Consider the following 19619-nt stretch of genomic DNA (forward strand, 5'->3'; position numbering starts at 1 on the left):
AGTTTCCCACAATATGTATATATATATATATATGTATATATATGTATATAATGTTATACTCTTATTTAATAATGGAAATGGAAATCACCATAGAGATATCATGATACAGTAGAATGTGTTTATTTGCACTCCTACGGTCAAGGCAGTGAAACTAGTAATTTAGCTATCGAAGTCTACACAAAATTCCAAGCTGTTATGGGTACTTTATGTGTCACTTATTCCTTATATTGAGAAATAATACATGAACCTCATTAAAGTTACCATCCCCCAAGTTTGTATCATTGTTATAAAAGCTTTAAGTTATTAAACACCAGTCTCAAGAATTTTTGAATAATGTTGAAATACAGTATATTAGCTTCAAATTTAAAATTTGAATAATGAAGATAGATTTCATATACAAATTAATATACAGTACTATTTGTATATTCTTTACACCAGCATTCCTCTTAATTTTTTAAAATTTTGAAATAATTTCACTTCTAACCATGTTGGACGTTTTGATTTAAGTTCTCAAAATTCCATTCACCTATCAAAAAGTGTGGGCATTAATTGTAACAAAACCGGAGTTAGGCCTATTGCCTTGATTTAGTGCTTTATTTTGTGGCATTCCAGTTTGTCGCAAGACATTTTTTGGGAGTAATTTCCTACTCTATATTTACCACAGTTTTGATGTCATCCATATTTGGTAACTGTATTTATGACATTTCGTATCATTTAAATAAAGTTTATTTTTACTTTTGAAAACATAAATTTTAAAATACTACTTCCAAATCTGATTCAATTTTGTTTTTCAAATAGTTGATGATAATAAAGGGGCCTTTGACTCATATTGATTAGAAATTTACTTGCGCTATATAAGAATGAACTATTATTATTGTTATTATTACATTATTTTTTATGTGTTCATAATCATTAAAATTTTATATCCTTTCTTTATTTGATTATCATCTTTAATTATCACCAGTCGAGGTGTTTCTGTCTACCAAAGTTACTATTATTAGTAACTTTTAATGAAATAAGATAAAAACTTTCAAAGTCCATCGAGTTTATACCGATGCAAATACATATAGCAAGAGAATCCTAAAACCATATTTTTCATGTAATGTTTAATAGTAAAACACAAACGTCTATTCCACAATATAGTAATTATTAATATAACAAATATTCCAGTCATAGAATGGCAGATACAAAGTACCAAGTAATTGAAATATTGAATTTTATTCAAGTTTTTAAAACTTTTCTCTCACATTACAACTTTAATCACTTCATGTACCAGTAGGTCGGTTTTCCCCCAAACGTTTTCTCTTTCTCTATTCATTTTGTCTATCTAAATTAAGCGAATGATGTTAAAAAATATTTATTTTCAAATCTATTACCAGACTTTGGTAACTTTTTGACTCCAGAAGAATGTATAGAATTTTGTCAGAACTTTGAAGGAGCAAGATTTGTTGATAAAACTGGACGGTAGCCTGGTAACCCTTTGCTGAAAGCAGGCAAGGCAAATAAATAAATGGTGGAAAGTTATTTATGTGGTACACATCTGGTCTTCCCAGATTACGCCGCCGTGTTTTAGAAAAAGTTATCATTTTATGGTTAAAATGTGGAGTACAGATGTAGAATTCATTATTCACTAGCATATTCTTTACTTTAAGTTGGTTTTAAGGAAATTTCTAAATTTATAAAAATTACTTGATAAATACTAATAAAGATTTAAAATATACTATATTAAAAGCAACAGATACTGAAGATAAAAGAATTCCCATAAAATAATGTTTAGAATACTGTATTTAAAATCTGTTTAAAACTTTTGATTTTTATTAAAACCTTGTTATACTTGAATTAAAAATACAAATTATTTGGCACAAAAGAAATAGTAAAACTTATAATTTATATAATCAGAATGTTCATTTCAAAAAAACTTTTGTTGTGAAAAAAAAAATTATTTCCTAGTTATTTTCGAGTTGTAATTTTATTGTAGGCATTTTCTAAAACTAATATTTCGTCTTTAGAAATTCAGAAGTGATATTAGTTTATTAAAAATTAGGCCTATTCTGAATACTTATTATAATTTCATTAAATTCTGATATGTAAATATTTTAACATGTTCCAAAGGCCAAATATATAAAATAAAATAAAAATATCACTGTAAACTTGAGTTCATAGATTATATCAAATTGTTCACTCTGAGATGTTTCTTAATCTTTAACATACAAGTAACTGTCATTAATAATCTGTTTAATGGTTTGATTATCACTCCTTTCTCCTTCATCATTATATTAATATTATTTCATTGGCCTATATTTCCAATATATAAATTTCCTGATGGTATTAACCACACACCATGGCAAATTTTCTTTACTAATAATTCAATTGGTAATTGCATAATTCAGGTATCTGAAAAAGACAGGTTGCGGAACATAATCGGTAGGGGTACAGAATTGCTGACAAACACTCAATAAGTTCGTCCAATCACAGCTTTCCATTCTACTGTTGCTATGCTCCTTCAGTTGCGCTTGCTAGCGCACATTTTATCATGATTTTCGGAAGAGAAAAAAAAGGTCCAACAAGCAATGCTTAGATTGAGTTGTAGTTTCAGCTGCTATCCTTCTAAAAGCACAAGAGCCACCTAGGGTCAGCTGTCAGTCATCACCATGGAAACAATAGAAGCAGCAAGCTTACCATGCTGTCATCCTCTAAATTGAGATAGTGATCGTATGCACTGGAATTTGATTGGTTCAGAAGTTTTCAGTGGGTGATACCTTTTCCTGATTGGTTGATGTCATAATATTTAGATTTGGTGTACTGATTGGAGGTTTGTGGAAGTCAGTACTGCTTATGCAGAAGAAGATTGAGCATAGAATGACTTTTGTGTTTACATCTTCATCATTTCAGAATGCCAAATTAGCCCTTAGTATTATACCACTCTTGTACCAAGTAAGCATGAATAAATAAACTCTTTTGGGCCTAGAGTGACAACTGTAGAGTATGGTTAAACTGCTTGTGTCCTTGTTTAAACTGTGATGTTATTAACACAAGTACTTTGCTAGAGTTAACATTAACTTTCTCTTTTAAATCCTTTATGTAATATTCTATTAACATTTTATTCTCTTTTAATATCCTTTATGTAATATTCTATAAACATTTTATAATTACATTAAAATTGTCAACTGATTAATAATTCTTTAATTTTTTTATAATTAACTTTCTCAAAACTGTAGTTATTTACTAAATAGATAAAACTTTTGTAATATAGGATTATGTTACTTAGATATTCCAAATGTTTTTAAACATTTATTTTTCATTGGTTTCTTCACAAAATCGTGTAATCAAGTTATCTGATTTTGAATGTCTGATAGAATTAAACCATTTTTTCAAATTTAGTGATTGCTGTGTTATTTGATGCATCATGTTTTGAGGGCTTTTGTAATTACTAGTAGTACTTTTCTCAAAAGTAATCTTTGAGTTATCAATTATCAGGTGAAGAGTAAATTGATTAATAGGAGCTTCAGGGAAAAAAATCTTGTTCAGCCCCTGGCCATAGCTTTACACTTGGCTTGGTAGATTGGTTTAAAGTTCGCCTAGCTGTTAGCTTGTCTGCTTGCATTTTGATGGCCAACTCCAAATGTCACCGCTAGCTTTGATCTAGCCATCCAAGCCCATAATGATAAGGTTGCACCCCTCATGAAGCAGGCCACGTGTGGGCCATCACTCCTGTATTCTGATTGGACAGAGCAGCACGAGCCTCTCTGCTGACATGGAGCGCATAAACAAAGGTCAGCAGGACAGCTGTTGCTGAAAGAGTTGTAGTGATAGATTAGCAAGTTGTGAGGGTTGTATGTAGTAAATGAAGTGTTTTCAGTTTTAAATGGGACAGCATTTCCACAAGGGAAGAAAAGTTCTTGTCCAGCCTGGCCCAGCCACTGAAACTTTTTTAATTAGAACAATCTCTTGAAAATGATGTGGAAAAAATTCCTTTAGTGGACATCATTCTCACCTGCTCGTGTCTTGACATTTAATTCATTTTTCTGGGACTATGCATCGAGGATGCTGCGTTGTTTAAACACGGGACCAACCTTCTTCTTCCGGAGCCTACAGTGTCTTTTCCTTTGAAAACTGGAACCTAAAAAAACGTTGCCGAGTTGTTTTCCAGCATTGAAACCTTTCAATACATTCCATATTTTTGTTGAAATCTCGATCCGGCAACACGTTCCAAAGTTTGTTACCGAAAAATTCCAACCTTGCATTCCATTTATATTTTCATTCTGGAGACGAAGAAGGGACAACCTGTGTTAATGACTCGTAAACGCCCCCGAAAACAACCGTGTAGTAGGAAAAACGGAGCTCCAAAGGAGAGAAAATCCAAAAAGGACAAAAAATGTAAGTTACAACCAAACAAAACAAAACCTTTTTTTAGTTATTAATTCATTTAAAAAAATTTTGTTTGGTATAAAATAATTTCTTTAAAAAAAAAGGAAAGATTTAATTGTTAGTGATTTAAGACTTTTGTTTTTTAACTTTTCCTAAACTTTCTAAAACCTATCTAGGTCATAAAAACTTCACTGAAAAGTAATTTCCTCAAATCTGTTTTTGGCAGGTGAATTTATCATTTAAAAATTACTGGAAATAGTGACGCAAAGTCAAGATATAGGCCAGTGGTATAAACTAGCAATTGCCTTAGGCATAACAAACGCCAATATAGCACAACATGTAAAGGCTTGTGTTTTACTTCATGGTTGTGGGGAACAGATTGTCTGAATGTATATTTAAATTGAGCCTACATTACCCAGAAAATTACACTTTGGGGCTTAAGCTGGATTGTTGACAAGTTTTTTACTGGGGTCTAGAAAAGTTTGTGTCCTGCAGCAGTTTTGGTACCTTTTTCACCGTTTAATTACTTTTTTGTGGTCTTCACATGTGAATTCCCACAATTTTATGTCAAAATAGGAAGTTGGGAAATACAGCTGTTTAGTTACTTTGCATATTGGTGAAAACTCTTATTTTGATAAACATTTCTCTCTTCATGAGCGTTGATTGAAAAGGGGCTGATTTTTAAAAAAGGTTTTTTTTTCTTGCATCTCTATAACAAACAAGTAGACATCTTTGCTTATAATTTTTTTTGTATTTTTGTCCATCTATTTCATGGTTCCTTCCACATTGAAAGGGGAAAAAAATAATGTATAGTTTAGCTTTACTTACCACCTTTTCCTTGTTGTCAAATATTAAAAATAATATTTTGAAGAGAAAAATGAAAGAATTATATATTAAGATGTTTCAGTTTATCTGTGTTGGCTTGCTGATTCATCTCAGTGATATTTTCTTTTGTTTAAATGTGCATGCTTCATTCATGTCCAATCCCTACAGCGATAACCCTATACTACTTTCATTTTACCGTTGAAATAAATAAGCAATGATAGGTGTTAGAAGGATGCAGAGAATGGAGGAGGCGATTACTCATTCATGTTTGTATGTTTTTGGTTACCAATAAACCAGGGCAATAGTATATGCGTTGCCTTGGGATGTTTGGATGTAGAAAGTGCTATACAAATGCCAGAAGTTATTAATTATTAAATTGTTGTGTTATGTCTTTAATAAATTACAGAGAAAATTTTATTATTTTATATGATATTGCACATTTCGTCTACCTCCAAAAATCAGCGTACATTTTAAGAACGTAGTGATAATTACATTCATTTTATAACTACAGTAGTTATAGAAAATACATGGCAAAATGTATTTAAATACCAACATTTCCTTCATGGTTTCTGTTTATATTTTGGTATTAATATCTAGGTCATTGGTTCTAAAGTTTAATTAACACTGTCACCTTTAATCTAAACACCACCTGGTATATCGTATGTGACCCTTTTTTTGTAGAACCTAATTTACATATACAACACCTGCAGTGATGTCATTTGAATCTTGTGGAGTTGCCACAAAACACATTCATGTATCATATACCGGTAATGTTTGAACATTCGTGTTGATGTGCATAGTGTCAGTGAGAGTTAAGATGTCTCCAAGAGATAATGGCAACGCTAATTTTGTTTTGCTTTAATCTATTCAGGAGGATACCGTAGGCTATACTACTCGCGTGAATGTTGCAATTGTGTATTCCAGAGAAATGAAGGTGGAAGGGAATTATTTACTCTCCTCCTTGCCTTATATTTTTTTTATAGGCCTATCTTAATTTTTTTTTTCTGTATGAAACAGCAAACATACAAATCAATTATGGAGTGAAAAGATTATCTGTCAATGAAGTCTCATTATGAACCTTAGAGAAATGGAGTTGTATTTTGTTGTAGGAAAACTCATAGGATTTGGACCTAAAACTGGAGTGGACTAGAAGGCAAGTGCAGCTCGAGATGTAATGCAAAATAATAATGTTGTAGGCCTTCCACTTTTCAATGATATTTTTAAAACATTGATATTAGTTTTAAATTCATTTTTTAAATTTAATGTTTTTCTAGTATGTTTGTTTTTCTTTTTTGTTAAAAAATTTGCCCTTGCTTTTTAGTAACATTATGTTTTAAACATTCTGTGCCTTTCTAAACGAAATTCAGTATTTATCATCAGAAAACTTCAAAATATTCTTGGTATTTCTTCATATCTTAACCCTTGAATCTATGTACACAATATCAACTTTTCTAATCACCAGGCACCCTGCCTAGCTGTCTTACAAACACATCCCAGAGAAATGTTTGTGAAAAGTAGATTTTAAATGCTTGGTTATCAGTGCTTACCCTCCCTACAAGGCTAGCCGGCTTATCAAGAAGTTGGCTTGGCTTGTAGAGGTTCATCTTGCTACCCTTTACGAGTGCTTTTACGTGACTTTAGAAACAAACAAACTTTAAATTTAAATGAGTGGCAGACAGTTGAAAGGTATTAGTAAAGGAATCCAGAAATCCATCCAGTAATTGTTGAGTGGAGGAAATGAGAGAGAGACAAAAATATTGTGAATATTCTTTCTAATACAATGTAGTGAAATAGAATAATAATAATTGTGAAATACAATTTTTAATTTTTCAGTTATTATTCTAACCACCTCTGAACTCATTGCAACACATTTTTGAAATATATTGCCCTGAAATTTTTATCCTGACCTTACAAATGATGTATTGTTGCACAAACATATTTGTAATGTTTTTACACATGTCATTATCTTTGCTAACTGTTATTTGCTTAAGTTTAATTCATCAAGTTGACTCAATATATAGAGATGGTTGCAATAACAGAAAATGACAGGGAAGGACGATTGCTGCTGTGCATTTGGATGACGTCAAATTCAACAGGCAGAAAGAACAAAGGCCATACGCTTGTAGAGGCGCTCTCGGAAGGAGTTAAGAGGCGGTGATTTGTACCTGCCTACCTAGTGTTTACATATCTCTGTTAGTGCTGTAATCCTCTGTCTATATGACAAGAAAGATCAACAAATCGTTGATTAGACCACAGGTATTTTGGACATGGTGTTGAGCTTGTGCTTGCCAGACTCCCTGGTGGCACCTTAGTGCCTGGATATTATCGTGATAAGAAATCAGTTTACCCACAAGCGGGTTTGTTTTGGTGGCTAGAGTAATATGGCATGTTATATATCCCTGTGGGGGCAGTGAGTTTGGTGTGGTCTATAATACAGTATACATAAATGATCATGATTCACAAATATTGACTGGAGGTAGTAAGAAAACAATCATATGTCCAACAACAACTTATTATATTTTGTATTCAGTTTTTAAGCGTATACGATTTTAAAGGTAGGCAGTAAATTGAAACATTAAGCACTCACCATATATCCACTTTTTAACTTTCCCTCTTTTATCCGATCTACCTTAATAATTTGTTTCCCTCAATTTAGTTTATTAATCAAAGAATATCTGGATCTAAACACATGTTTTAGTTTAAATATTTTCTACAATTTATTATTCTTTTTTTATAGGCCATTTGGTAATAATTTGAAATGAAAGTTGTACTTTTATATTTTTAATTTGTTTATTTGTTGAGAGATTGCCTCTATTGTATGTTGTAGATAATTTCTGGAGAGATGCTTTTTGTATAGGCCTATTGATCTCAGAAATATCCATTGGCGGAAAGGGGCTAAAGCAGGGGCTTAAACCACCCATCGGACATGCCCACCGTAATCCCTCTTCCCTGTCTCTTATACACATCTAGATGTGTATAAGAGACAGTAGCTTTACTTACTTTTTTAAAATTTGGAGAATTTCACCTCCTTATTTTGGTTTATATGCGCTAAAATGTTAAAATCCCTAAAATTACCCAGTTTTTGTAGGCGCCCAAGGGCAGGGTATCGTTATGTTACCCCACCCAATAGTTTTTCTAACATTGTTTTCAACAAAGACAACATGATATTTGCACTTTTTCTCTAGCTTTGTATTCTATAATGGAATCCCATGAGAAATGCCAAATCTGTACTTAAATCTGATGATTCCGAAACAAGACTGCTTTGTTTTTTCTCGCCGCCTTCGAATTAAGCTCCGATTGTTTTAGCTCACAACCACCTGCAAAACTAGTTATCTTTGTGCTTCAATGTTTCGTTAGCATCTGCATAAGCAACAGTGATTTGTTCCCTTGGAATTAGTCTAATACCTTAATATAGAAATGTATGGAAAGTGAATCCAACTAATTCCCATAATTTTATCCATAAAGTTTAAATTATGGAGATTAAAGAAATATGTATTTTAGAGTTCCTTGTACTAACATTAACCAATTAACATTCTGAAGAAAATTTGTTAGAACTGTTTGACATTCTTCCTTAAAATGAAGTTTTCTAACTTACTAATTTAAAAAAAAATGTATATGGTACCCTAGATAACAACAATAGTGGTATCTAATTTTTTAAACATGAGATAAGGTACAAATAATGGTCCTTTATGAGAAAAGTGGTGCTAACGTGATAGTACTTTTTCATGTTTTAGCACAGATGTATGATATTGGTACAATTTTTCTAGGGGTCCCAGATTTTCAGAGTAGCCAATTCAGGGGCATTTGGTTTCATTTTCTTAACACATTTTATTGTATTTTTATAAAGCATGGTGATACTGATATCTGACTTCGATAGATGAAGTCACTTTCCATTCAAAGATTGCTAATTAGTCTTATTAATATTTTCGCTGGATGATGATGTTTCTTTCCATGGCCTAGGAGCAGGCACTTGTAGCCTTCCCGTTTCTGCTTCATTTAACACCTATTAGGTCATCATGTCTCGCTTTAGGCAATGTTTGAAATGCTTGTGCTGCCTGCTAGAAAATATTTGGTAACTTGGTTGTCAGGTAACATTAATAAATTACTTTATTATACTTAATTTGCTTAGTTATGTGGTTGGGTTTCCTAGTAACTGGTTATTTGTGGTTGGGTTGCCTAGTAACTGGTTACTTATATTGGTTGCTTGGTAATGTTGACAATTTGTCTGGTAACTTGGTCTTGTTGGTATGTATGTAGATTTCCCTTGTATTTTAACAAGAAAATGTTGCCTAGTAAGGTAGACAATATGATGTTGCCTAGTAACGTGTTGCTTAGTGATAGACTAATTGCCTGGTAACACAAATATGTTTCCTGGTAATACAAAAACAGGTTGCCTGGTCACAGATGTAATATCACATGGATATTTGTTTTTATTCTGCTGTCTTTTTATGAAGGTTTTCTCAAAAAGCAATGTTTATTAAAATTTTATACCATCAATACTAATTGCCTGGTAACACAAATACTGTATGTTGCATGGTAATATACTATAGGCATGCTGCCTAGTAACTTGAACAAATGTAATATCACATGGACATTTTTATTCTTTCTTTTGTCATTTTATGAAGATTTTTTCATAAATTACTGTTTTATTCAATCTACCATCATTTCATTGTACTAAATACTCATTGATTAGTTGTGTGTTGAAAATTAAATTACAACAGAAATTAAACAGATTAAATTACACACCTATAAAATTAGGCCTATCTGATTAGCCTTAACTAAGCATTTCCTTAAAGTGTGGTTGGAGTTACACACACAACAACGCAGAATAGCATCTAAATTGGTCGAGAAAATCCAATTTAGATGACAAGACGAAGATGGAGTAACAGGCATACCAGTATTCATGACAGGCATTGGAGGGAGGTAGTCCGAAAACACCAAGACTCAAAACATCAGGTGTAAATGCCAACTACCAACTGTCAAAAGCAGGAAAGGATCTGTTAACAGAGGAATGTGCTTCATTGTAAACAAGAAACGCTAAAAATTGTCTGCTAGGTGGCTGTTCTATTTATTGACCATTACAGTACCTTTCTGATAGCAATTAGGCCTAATATTAATTTTTTTAAATGTCTGCTAGATGGCTGTTCTGTTTATTGACCATTATCCTTCTGATAGCAATTAATATTAATAAAAAAAAAATTGTCTGCTAGATGGCTGTTCTATTCATTGACCATTACTCCTCTGATAGCAATTTATATTAATATGGCTTGTGAAAAAAGAAAATGATAGTGAAAATAATATATAAAAAAAAATTGTAATTAAAAAGTAAAAAAGCAAGGAACATTTTGGATTAAACTATAACACAAGATTTTTATCACACAAACTCTCTTCCCATTGTATTGAACATAATCAGATAAACTCTTGAGAATGTAAATATTCAAGTATTTTCTATCCTTTGATTGGATAGGATCTACCATGGGTTTCATCACATTTTTTGTTTTTATGTTTAGTATGCCTATTTTATTTTTAGATACTATGCCTCAGTCATTTTTTTTTTTTATCTCATTCATTCCTAAATTCCTCCATGTAACGTATTTGGTTTTTAAATTGCAAAGTTATTTTTGGAGAAAGTAATAAAACTTTCCATAAATATTAATGTAGCAGGTAGACCTGCGATGGAACACAGTATTAACATTAATAATCGCTCGGTTGCTTTCACCACTTATTCTTAGAACTGTCGGATTTGTACTTGGTTAGACCTGCACAGAACAAATTTTTAAGAGAAATTAAATAGTTCCCTTTCACACTTCAGTTATTATTTTAAGCAGCATCTGAGTTGCTATGGTAACTAACAGGTGTGCTGTTTTGTCGGGAAAACTTGGTTAGTTAGGTAATTGTCGTCAGGCTCATTAGATTAGCAATATCATCAGGTGGTTACATCAAAAGAGGATTGTCTTTCACTGATCATGTCAGAACTCATCCATGATGTTTGGAGGACATCTTTGATTGAATTAGTCAGCTGCTGCCTGTAAGTCCTTAGTAACTGAGGTCACTAGATTCATGTGAGGTCATTTGAAATTGGGCTAAAGAGAATTTTAAAGAAGCCTCTAACAAACCGTTGTACTGGTCAAATCGATGCGCACTTTTTGCAAGTGCGCATCGATGTAATCTATGCGTGTAACGTATCTATGCGTGTAATGATAGCCAATCTTAGAAGGAATACCTTTGGATGTTTCAATTTTAACCTGCAATAAACTGATGAACATGGTATTGAATTTAATTTTGACATCAGCTCTTTAACTTTAGCATGTTTTCATTATGCATAATTGATTATTAACACTAGATGTTGGTTATTAATTTGTATTTGAGAATGGTTTTTTTCTTTTCTCTTGTAAGATTAAGATTGTAATAATATGTAATTGATTTTAAATTAATTAACCATTAAACTCTATTAAATTGAATTACTACCTTTATTATACCAGATTTTGATTAATTTTTCATAGATGTATTTCCTTAAAGTAATTAGCCTACATTGTAATGAGTGATTTATTAGGTATTTCGTTTTATCATCTGATGATATTTTAATAACTTTCTGTCTCTCATAATTTATTCTATGTTTTTTTGAGTTATTAGTTAAGCATGAATACATTCATATAAGAGGACATTCATGTGCTCGTAATGTAACAAAATCTTCCTCCTACAGATATTCTAGCCGAGTCTCCTTCAACTCTACCCTACAAGCCCACAAACTTCAAAACATGACAAATTTTCAGTAAAAAGAAACAATTTCTAGTTTAGCACAATTTTTTTTTTCTCTAATTTTGTCAGCTGCCCATGCAGGAAGTAACCTAGATATTGGCCAATAATTTGAGGAATTTTTCCGATTTTATATTTAGGCCTGTTAGGCATACCCTAAGACGATATCAATGCATATTAGAAAGTAAAACACAATAAATACTAAATCACTCCATGTTATTTTTTGACTGAAATATTTTAAATCAAACACCTAAGCTGTCTCTGGGCACCATATACCTAATATGATAATCACAAACTGTTGTTAAGGTGTGTAAACTATAGCTACTGTGTGACACGTCTCTAAGGAGTACTCTGGCTTATAAATCGCCCTGTGTTTTGGCGTGCAGGCCATGCGTTTGTTGCTTCAATTTCCAATTTTGTAGACTTCCCACTGAGTTTTGTTCTTAATTTGGTAATTGTCTCTGTTGAAACTATTATTCTGCATGAAAAGTAACTATGAATAGGATGACAGTAAACATTATAGTTGTACCGGATGAATACTCCTTTGGGAATCTTCTGTTGCCATGGTTACTTTTTATGCCGCTGGCAGGACTGTTTTTATTTGTTCCATATTGAAAAAAAAAATTTAAAAAATTTCATTATGTGTAAAACTGTGGTGGGATTTTGGCAATGTACATTCTATTAAACTTTTAATAATTATTTTCTGCCTGCTTTTTTTTTTTTTTTTTTTTACTACCCTAATTTTTTTTTAAATAAAACAAATTATTGTAAAAACAGTTTTTTTTTTCAAAATAAAAGAATCCATCATTTTATAGTTAAAAAACAGATATTTGCATACATGAACAGTTTATTTATTATTAGTACCTGTATAATAAACCTGTAGCTTTGTATAATTTTTAAATTCTGTTTTATTAAATAATATCCTAATAATATGACATTAGGCTTATTCGAAAAAGTATACCATCATCTTAATTATAAATGAAATTTCAAAAGCTCTTATTTTCCTTTCCCTTCCCCCACCAATCCCTACCACATCACATTTTGTTCCAGATGATTTCTATTAACAAGGAACAATACTGCCTCAGATAAAGAGGATTGTCTTGCCTCGTGCAAGTCGTGTGCCTGCAAGCTTCAGTCCAGCACCCTCCTACTGGCAATCTGACCCAAACTGAGGTAATTCATCATTCATAATCTTTAGCTAGTTATATGTGAAGGTATGTAACATCAGCCCACGCTTACGTTTGTCTGTCATGCTTGTCTGTCATGGGCTGGACTCATCAATCAAATCTATTTCCTCAAGTTAGCTCCACGTTTACAAGAAGATGCTCCTTAAGTAAGACTGTACAGGTGTGTCTGAAGCAGTGGTAGAGCGTTAGGTCAGAGGTTAATCCGGAATTCATCCCTTAGAGGGAGTGGAATGGGACAATTGTTTGCACATCTTTGCTCCAATGTCTTCACAGGTTATTGCTTTCAGAAGTTCAAAGACTTTAAAATTCATCTATAAGATTTAGGGTCAGAAGTAGAAACACCCTTTTTGTAGTTTTTCTTGGAATTTTCCCAAATTTTATGTCCAATATAATACCTCACACTTCTTATAGATAATCATACAGAAAGTGATTTATTTTAAAGTGGTCAATGATTTATACTAGATAATTGGAAAGCAGATGAAATTATTTTACCCATTTACAGTAGGGGCTATTTTTGTTTTGAGTCCAATTAAAGATCACTTTTTGGTTTGCATAGTCCTTCGCATCTTTTGCTCTCTAACTAAAACAAAATAATTATCATAAAGATAATAGATAGGTATTCATCCAGCACCACAGAAACATGGTTCTTAATTGGAGGATTACCTGTACTTTTAAAGCTTTTGTCCAATCATAGAGCTCCATGGTCCAATTCAGACCATTCTTAACATCTGTATTTGATTGGTCAGCCTATAAAAGAATGTACTTTTTTCTGGTTTTGAACATCTGTCTTAAGATAAGGAATGTGAAGAGTTTTTAGTTTCTTGTCTAGCACCTTGACTATACTTCTGGGATTTAGGATTTGCAGTGATTAACCAACAAAAGTGCAAAACAGTGCGGTTCATGGCTACAGTAACAGTCAACATAGTTGTGTGTTGAAAAGTTTAGTACTCCTGTAGGTTGATGTCTTTCACAGCTCATTATGTTAATGGTCAATTAAAGTAATTTTATCTAACTGTTAATGTTAATATTTTGATATCTTTATTAACTACTCAATCGTAGCTCAAAGAATGAATTACACGAAAGGAAGTAATTATTTTTGATTGTTAGGCCTACCATAACTTTTTTTTGTTATACATTGATAGAATATTTTATATTTTTTCAAGCTAAAAACACCAAATACTCATAAGACTTTTAGTAAACTCTGAAAAAAAGGATATCAATAGGTACTTTTATGATCTTTTTTTCTTTTTTGTTTGTTTTAATTTTTAGTCTTTGTATCTGTTAAAAGGGACCGTGAAGACAAGCCTAGGCTTCTAAACTGGTCCCTCGCCATAGTATTGTATGTTTTCTTTTTTCTGTTGCTCATGGTGAAATAAATGTCACATTGATTAATTGATTGAATTGATTAATTTATTTATTGATAAACATTTTACTTTAGTCTACTGGTACTATGTTTATATTTATTAAAAATTTATAAAGTTGAAGAGGTTGGCGCAACGGTTGTGGCTCGGACTCTCAACCTTGAGGTTAGGGGTTCGAAACCCTCGCTGTGCAAGTCGCTTGTGTCCTTAAGCAAGACACATTATCTACGTTTGTCTCTCTCCACCCAGGTGTATAAATGTGTACCAGCATATGCTGGGAAGGTAAAACAGACTGCAGTGCAGGAGGAGTGGGGAACCCCCCCATACCCTTGCACAGTCTGGCCCAAATGCTAAAGAAAGAGAGACGGGCACTCCGGCCTGCTTCAGGTTTCGAACCTTTACCTTTTATTAAAAGTTTAGTAGTATTTTTTATGAAGTTTCAACACAATTTGATTACTACTGTATACTAAATTGATTAGTAAGACCTTAAAATATATTTCACTTTCTTATCCTTTCTTTAAAATCTTTTTGGCCCACCTTTATATTTTGTCTTGAGACAAACTTCTTGAAAATCTAGCAAACAATCAAACAGGTGCACCTATAAGGCTATATAAGTTTTTGATTGATATTTGAAATGTGTTATTAATGAAGCTACATTAGGGCTGAATGTTGTTGGTATTTTATTTTCGCATTCTTGAGTTTTTTTCTCCAACCTGTTGTTATGAAAGGCTCATCACAATATATTGGAATCAATTCATGAACATGTAAATTTAATAAGTGCATTGATTACCCAAGAGATTGGATCCAGGTGCCGAAGTACTTGCGGCCAAATCCCAATTCTTATTAAAAACTCATTCTTCTGAATCATTCCCATCTCCACCAAGGATCAGCCTGTTTTATAAACTGGTTTTGATTAATAAAATGGGAACTATTCCTAACCAATTTCTCTTCCTGTTGTTCCAACCTGTTTCACTGGACTGGACTGGATTAATTGGTGTCCTCTCTTAATGCATTTATAATTTATCAAAATTAGGCTCTGCCTAATATTCCAAGATGTAGCATACCCTAGAAATGCTCTCTGATTGGTCGATGCAAACAACAGTCCAATTGTATATTGAGAATGTAAACAATACAACAAATAGTATTTTCATCTGGTTTTTGAGGGTTAAATTAGCACCTCACCTTGGCTGATTACTCTGTGTCCTTGTCTGATATCAGTGTTAGGAAATAGTAAATCTACCAAAAAATAGATTTTTTAATTTAACAAAAATGTTTAGGCCTTTTATTTTAAAAGATATAAAAAATATAAATTGTATTGGCCTAGATAAAATGAAAATAAGTGATATTTTATTAGCTCAACTTTGGGAATGATTCAGAAGAATGAGTTTTTCAGAAAAAAAAAATTTTTTGAAGTAGGCATGCACCCCTAGAATTATACATTCTGTCTGAAAAAGGATCATCTATATTTTTTTTTTTTGTAGAAAGGGAATTTCTCGGGCATAAGCACACCCCCAAAATCAGCCCAGATAATTGTGTTTGAGGGAGTGGGGATATCAGAGGAACTACAGTTTATATTTTGTATCGGTATATTTTAAAACCGCTATATGAGATTTAGCTTGGAAAGGATTACATAGGCCTATCCCATCCTGTAACAGGCAATTTTTTCTTCCTGTTGGATGTGAAAAGGATACTATTAAAAGTTGCCAGCACTGAAATCATATGATGATAGATTGTTGGGTGTATGTACACATCCCCTCAATATCTCCATCACTCTAGGATCACTGACTGCTAATTACAAAGGTTATTTACAACTCTCTTGGCATTACTGTATATAGTAAAATTGTATCCCTTTAGCATACATAGTAATTTAAATAGCAATCTTGGGAATATTCCTTCTCTACTGTCTCTGGCTCTAGTTAATTCCTTTCATGAAGAAAATTTGCACAAACTGCCATTTTTTGAGCAGTATATTTTTGATCGACATGGTAATACCAAAATTTGCACAATATTTTAGAATGTTCGTAGTGAGGAACTCGTATAAGTAGCAATGATGTGGAGTGTGACGGCCAATGTACTCGAGTAATTGATAGAAATGTGATGTTAGTCTCATTTTGTCAACTCTTCAAGAAAGAAATTTTGAGTTTTATTTATGTGAGGATAATGTCCTGTGGGAGCATACAGCAAAAGTAATGAAACTAACTAGTTTCTTAGTAAATTAAAAATGTTGACAGGCCCCATGGGACATGTGGCAGCCGCAGTGTGGCTTTCCATGTGGTGGGAAAATCCCCTACTCTTTCCCAAAAGGTGTAATATGTTCTCTAACCTGAACATGAGCTACCAGAAGAGGTGGGCTATGGTCGGTATTTTATAAGAGAGATGAGACTGATGGAGTAGAACCAGGGAAACAAAAATAACCGTGTTTCAAGGCGCACATAGTACTACCATTAGTTTTAGCATTAGCCAACTAATGTACTCTGCACTGTTATGCCCAATGTCTTTATTTGCGCCTGGTAGGATCACCTTCTTTACATTATAGTCAAATGATGGCCACTTCACGCCCTCACCGTTGCATGTGAATTACTGAAGTCTCTGAAGTTGATAATTAGATTTGTGGAAAAGGTTCTGTTGTGCAAACTCTGTAATGATTCTTCATTATTACATCAGGTGGCTTATTGAACATTTTCATAGGCTTTCAATGTCACATTCCAATTGTGAGCTCTTCCACTATACACCTATCTGTTAACATCATCATGCCTCCAAGCTTTCATCAACATTTACCCAGCAATTACATTACAAGTGTGATTTACTGGCGAAGCTATATAGAATGAACAAATTTAAGGAAAAATCCAAGGATTTTGTATTAAGATGTTTTGTTTTTGACCAATAGCAGTCAAGAGAGAGAGATTGAAGTGTGATTTACTGGTAAAGCTATATAGAATGAACAAATTTAAGGAAAAACCCAAGGATTTTGTATTAAGATGTTTTGTTTTTGACCAATAGCAGTCAAGAGAGAGAGATTGAAGTGTGATTTACTGGCGAAGCTATATAGAATGAACAAATTTAAGGAAAAATCCAAGGATTTTGTATTAAGATGTTTTGTTTTTGACCAATAGCAGTCAGGAGAGAGATGGATGTTTGAAATTAGGGGAGAGTCTGATGCAGCATCTGGGAATTATCAGGAGGTGGTGTGATGGTCACTTCTGGTTTGACCAACAGGTGTGAAATCTAACACATTCTTTGATTTTAATTTTGTTGACTTGTTGTGACTTGAGTGATTTGTATTTTGAGACCCCAGAGGAGAGGAGGTAGGTAAGTGATAATAGGAAGAGTGATGGCAATGGTGTGGAAGTAGGACAAGGAGTAATGGGATTATGAGTACAGCATTAGGAAAGGAAGTAGGTATAGGAAAGCATAGAGGTATAATTTATACCTCCATTAAGAAAGGTACTGGGAAAGGATATAGGTATAAAAAAAAAGGATATGCCTGCCTGGTTGGGATTCCCTCCATCCCTCTTAATGGTTAAGGATTAAATAGAGGTTCTAAATGGAGTTGTTGCTTTGCCTTTTAAGTCCAGGATGGTTTTACCCATTAGAACCAGAATCAGGGTCCTAGGTAAATCCTTTCAAGTGATAGGCTTCTTCCTCAGAAACAAGAATTAATAAATTCCTATGTTTTTTTAGCCTCATTAGCTTTAATTTCTCATTGTGTTGTGAAGGTCAGTGCCATGCAATGACTTATTGCAGCTCTAATAGATTTTATAACTATATTTTCATTACTGTATTTCTATCATTGATGCCAATATTTTATTTTTAAATCCATCAATGTTGACTGATTTTTCTTATTAAAATAGTTGCCAACTTATGTCTTATTATTGCTTCTATTCTTGATTTATAATTATGTTGGCTCCAAGAAAAATAGAGTGGTTAATAGCCAGAGGGCGGGAACATATTAATGTTTAAAAGAGTGCCTACATTATGTTAACAGGATAAAGCTGGTCAGCAAGTGGATAACATACATCCGAATGCAACCAAACCATTTGATTGGCTGATAGTCACAAATTAGCAGACAATATCTCTCAAGAGACTAGTAACATTTGTACTACGTGATAGTATGTGAGACACCAAGTGCCTCTGTAAAAGTTCGCACCCATGCAACCTATGTATTTCTTTACTGGGTTCAATTCCTCCATTTTTCCCTCATGGGAAACTTTAATATCATGATACTTCCTACTTAATAAAACACATTATTATATTTATTCCACATATCTTAATGTGTCTTTTGGCTCAACATCATCATAAGGCCATGTAAAAAAAAAAGTAGTTTCTCATCCTAATATTTTAAGGAAAAGTGAAAGAGAGCACTTTTTTTCCCTTTTTTTTTTACTCCAAGATGGCAAATAGCTACTACTTTCTCACTTTTACCAAGTAAAAACATTGAAAGCAACAAGAAGCACTAGACATGATTATACCATATGTATCCCTGTCCCCAGCCATGAATGATCAATAGAGAAATTTTACTGATGTGAGTTAGCCAGATTTTCGTACATTTCGTAAAATTTAAAAAAATAAAACAAAATTTTAAAATAAAATTGGTGAGGCAGAGAAAATGGATGCGTGAGGAGATGAGAAACTAGTATTTTTTTTTATTTGGCCTAATGTCACAGAAGAGAAAAGAAAACACAAGTGGCATTCCATGTTGCTTAATGTACCTGTCACGTAGATGCCTCGTTTATTTTTGGTGATATATATATACGGTATGGACAAACCAAAGGAATGTTAATACGGTTGCTTTATTTTTGGTCTCCTATTGTCGTAATTAGCCCCGCACACGTTGGCCACCTAGAGTATTTATAAATTTCAGCTAATATTGTTTCCAAAAGTGGGGCAATTATTTTTATCAAATAATAATTAGACGCACTTGAGAAATTTAAATTTAGTTTAGTGTATATGAACATATTCATTTAATATTTGGGAAGGGTTGGAGTAGATTCAAATTTCAAAGTTATACCTGTTATTCCCTAAGGGTACTGTCTTCTGTTTCTTCTTCTGTAAAATTCTAAATTAATCATTCTTCAGCAATTTTCTCACAGTATTATTTATATCTATTCATATATATATATAT

The 19619-nt window shown here is 32.7% G+C and overlaps 1 protein-coding gene across 1 annotated transcript in view; it reads left to right on the forward strand.

Annotated features, from left to right (window-relative positions):
* Positions 1-3844: 3844 nt before the first annotated feature.
* LOC117099893 (myocardin-related transcription factor A-like) overlaps positions 3845-19619 on the forward strand; it is a 41283-nt gene continuing 25508 nt past the window's right edge. The window contains exon 1 of the mRNA XM_033239417.1: positions 3845-4377. Within this exon, the coding sequence (XP_033095308.1) occupies positions 4293-4377 (85 nt within the window). The 5' untranslated portion in view covers positions 3845-4292. The remainder of the gene's footprint in view (positions 4378-19619) is intronic.

This window comes from Anneissia japonica, unplaced genomic scaffold (assembly GCF_011630105.1).
Source record: "Anneissia japonica isolate Jap-2015-1 unplaced genomic scaffold, ASM1163010v1 scaffold288018_len440701_cov179, whole genome shotgun sequence".
In the NCBI taxonomy this organism is placed as follows: domain Eukaryota; kingdom Metazoa; phylum Echinodermata; class Crinoidea; order Comatulida; family Comatulidae; genus Anneissia; species Anneissia japonica.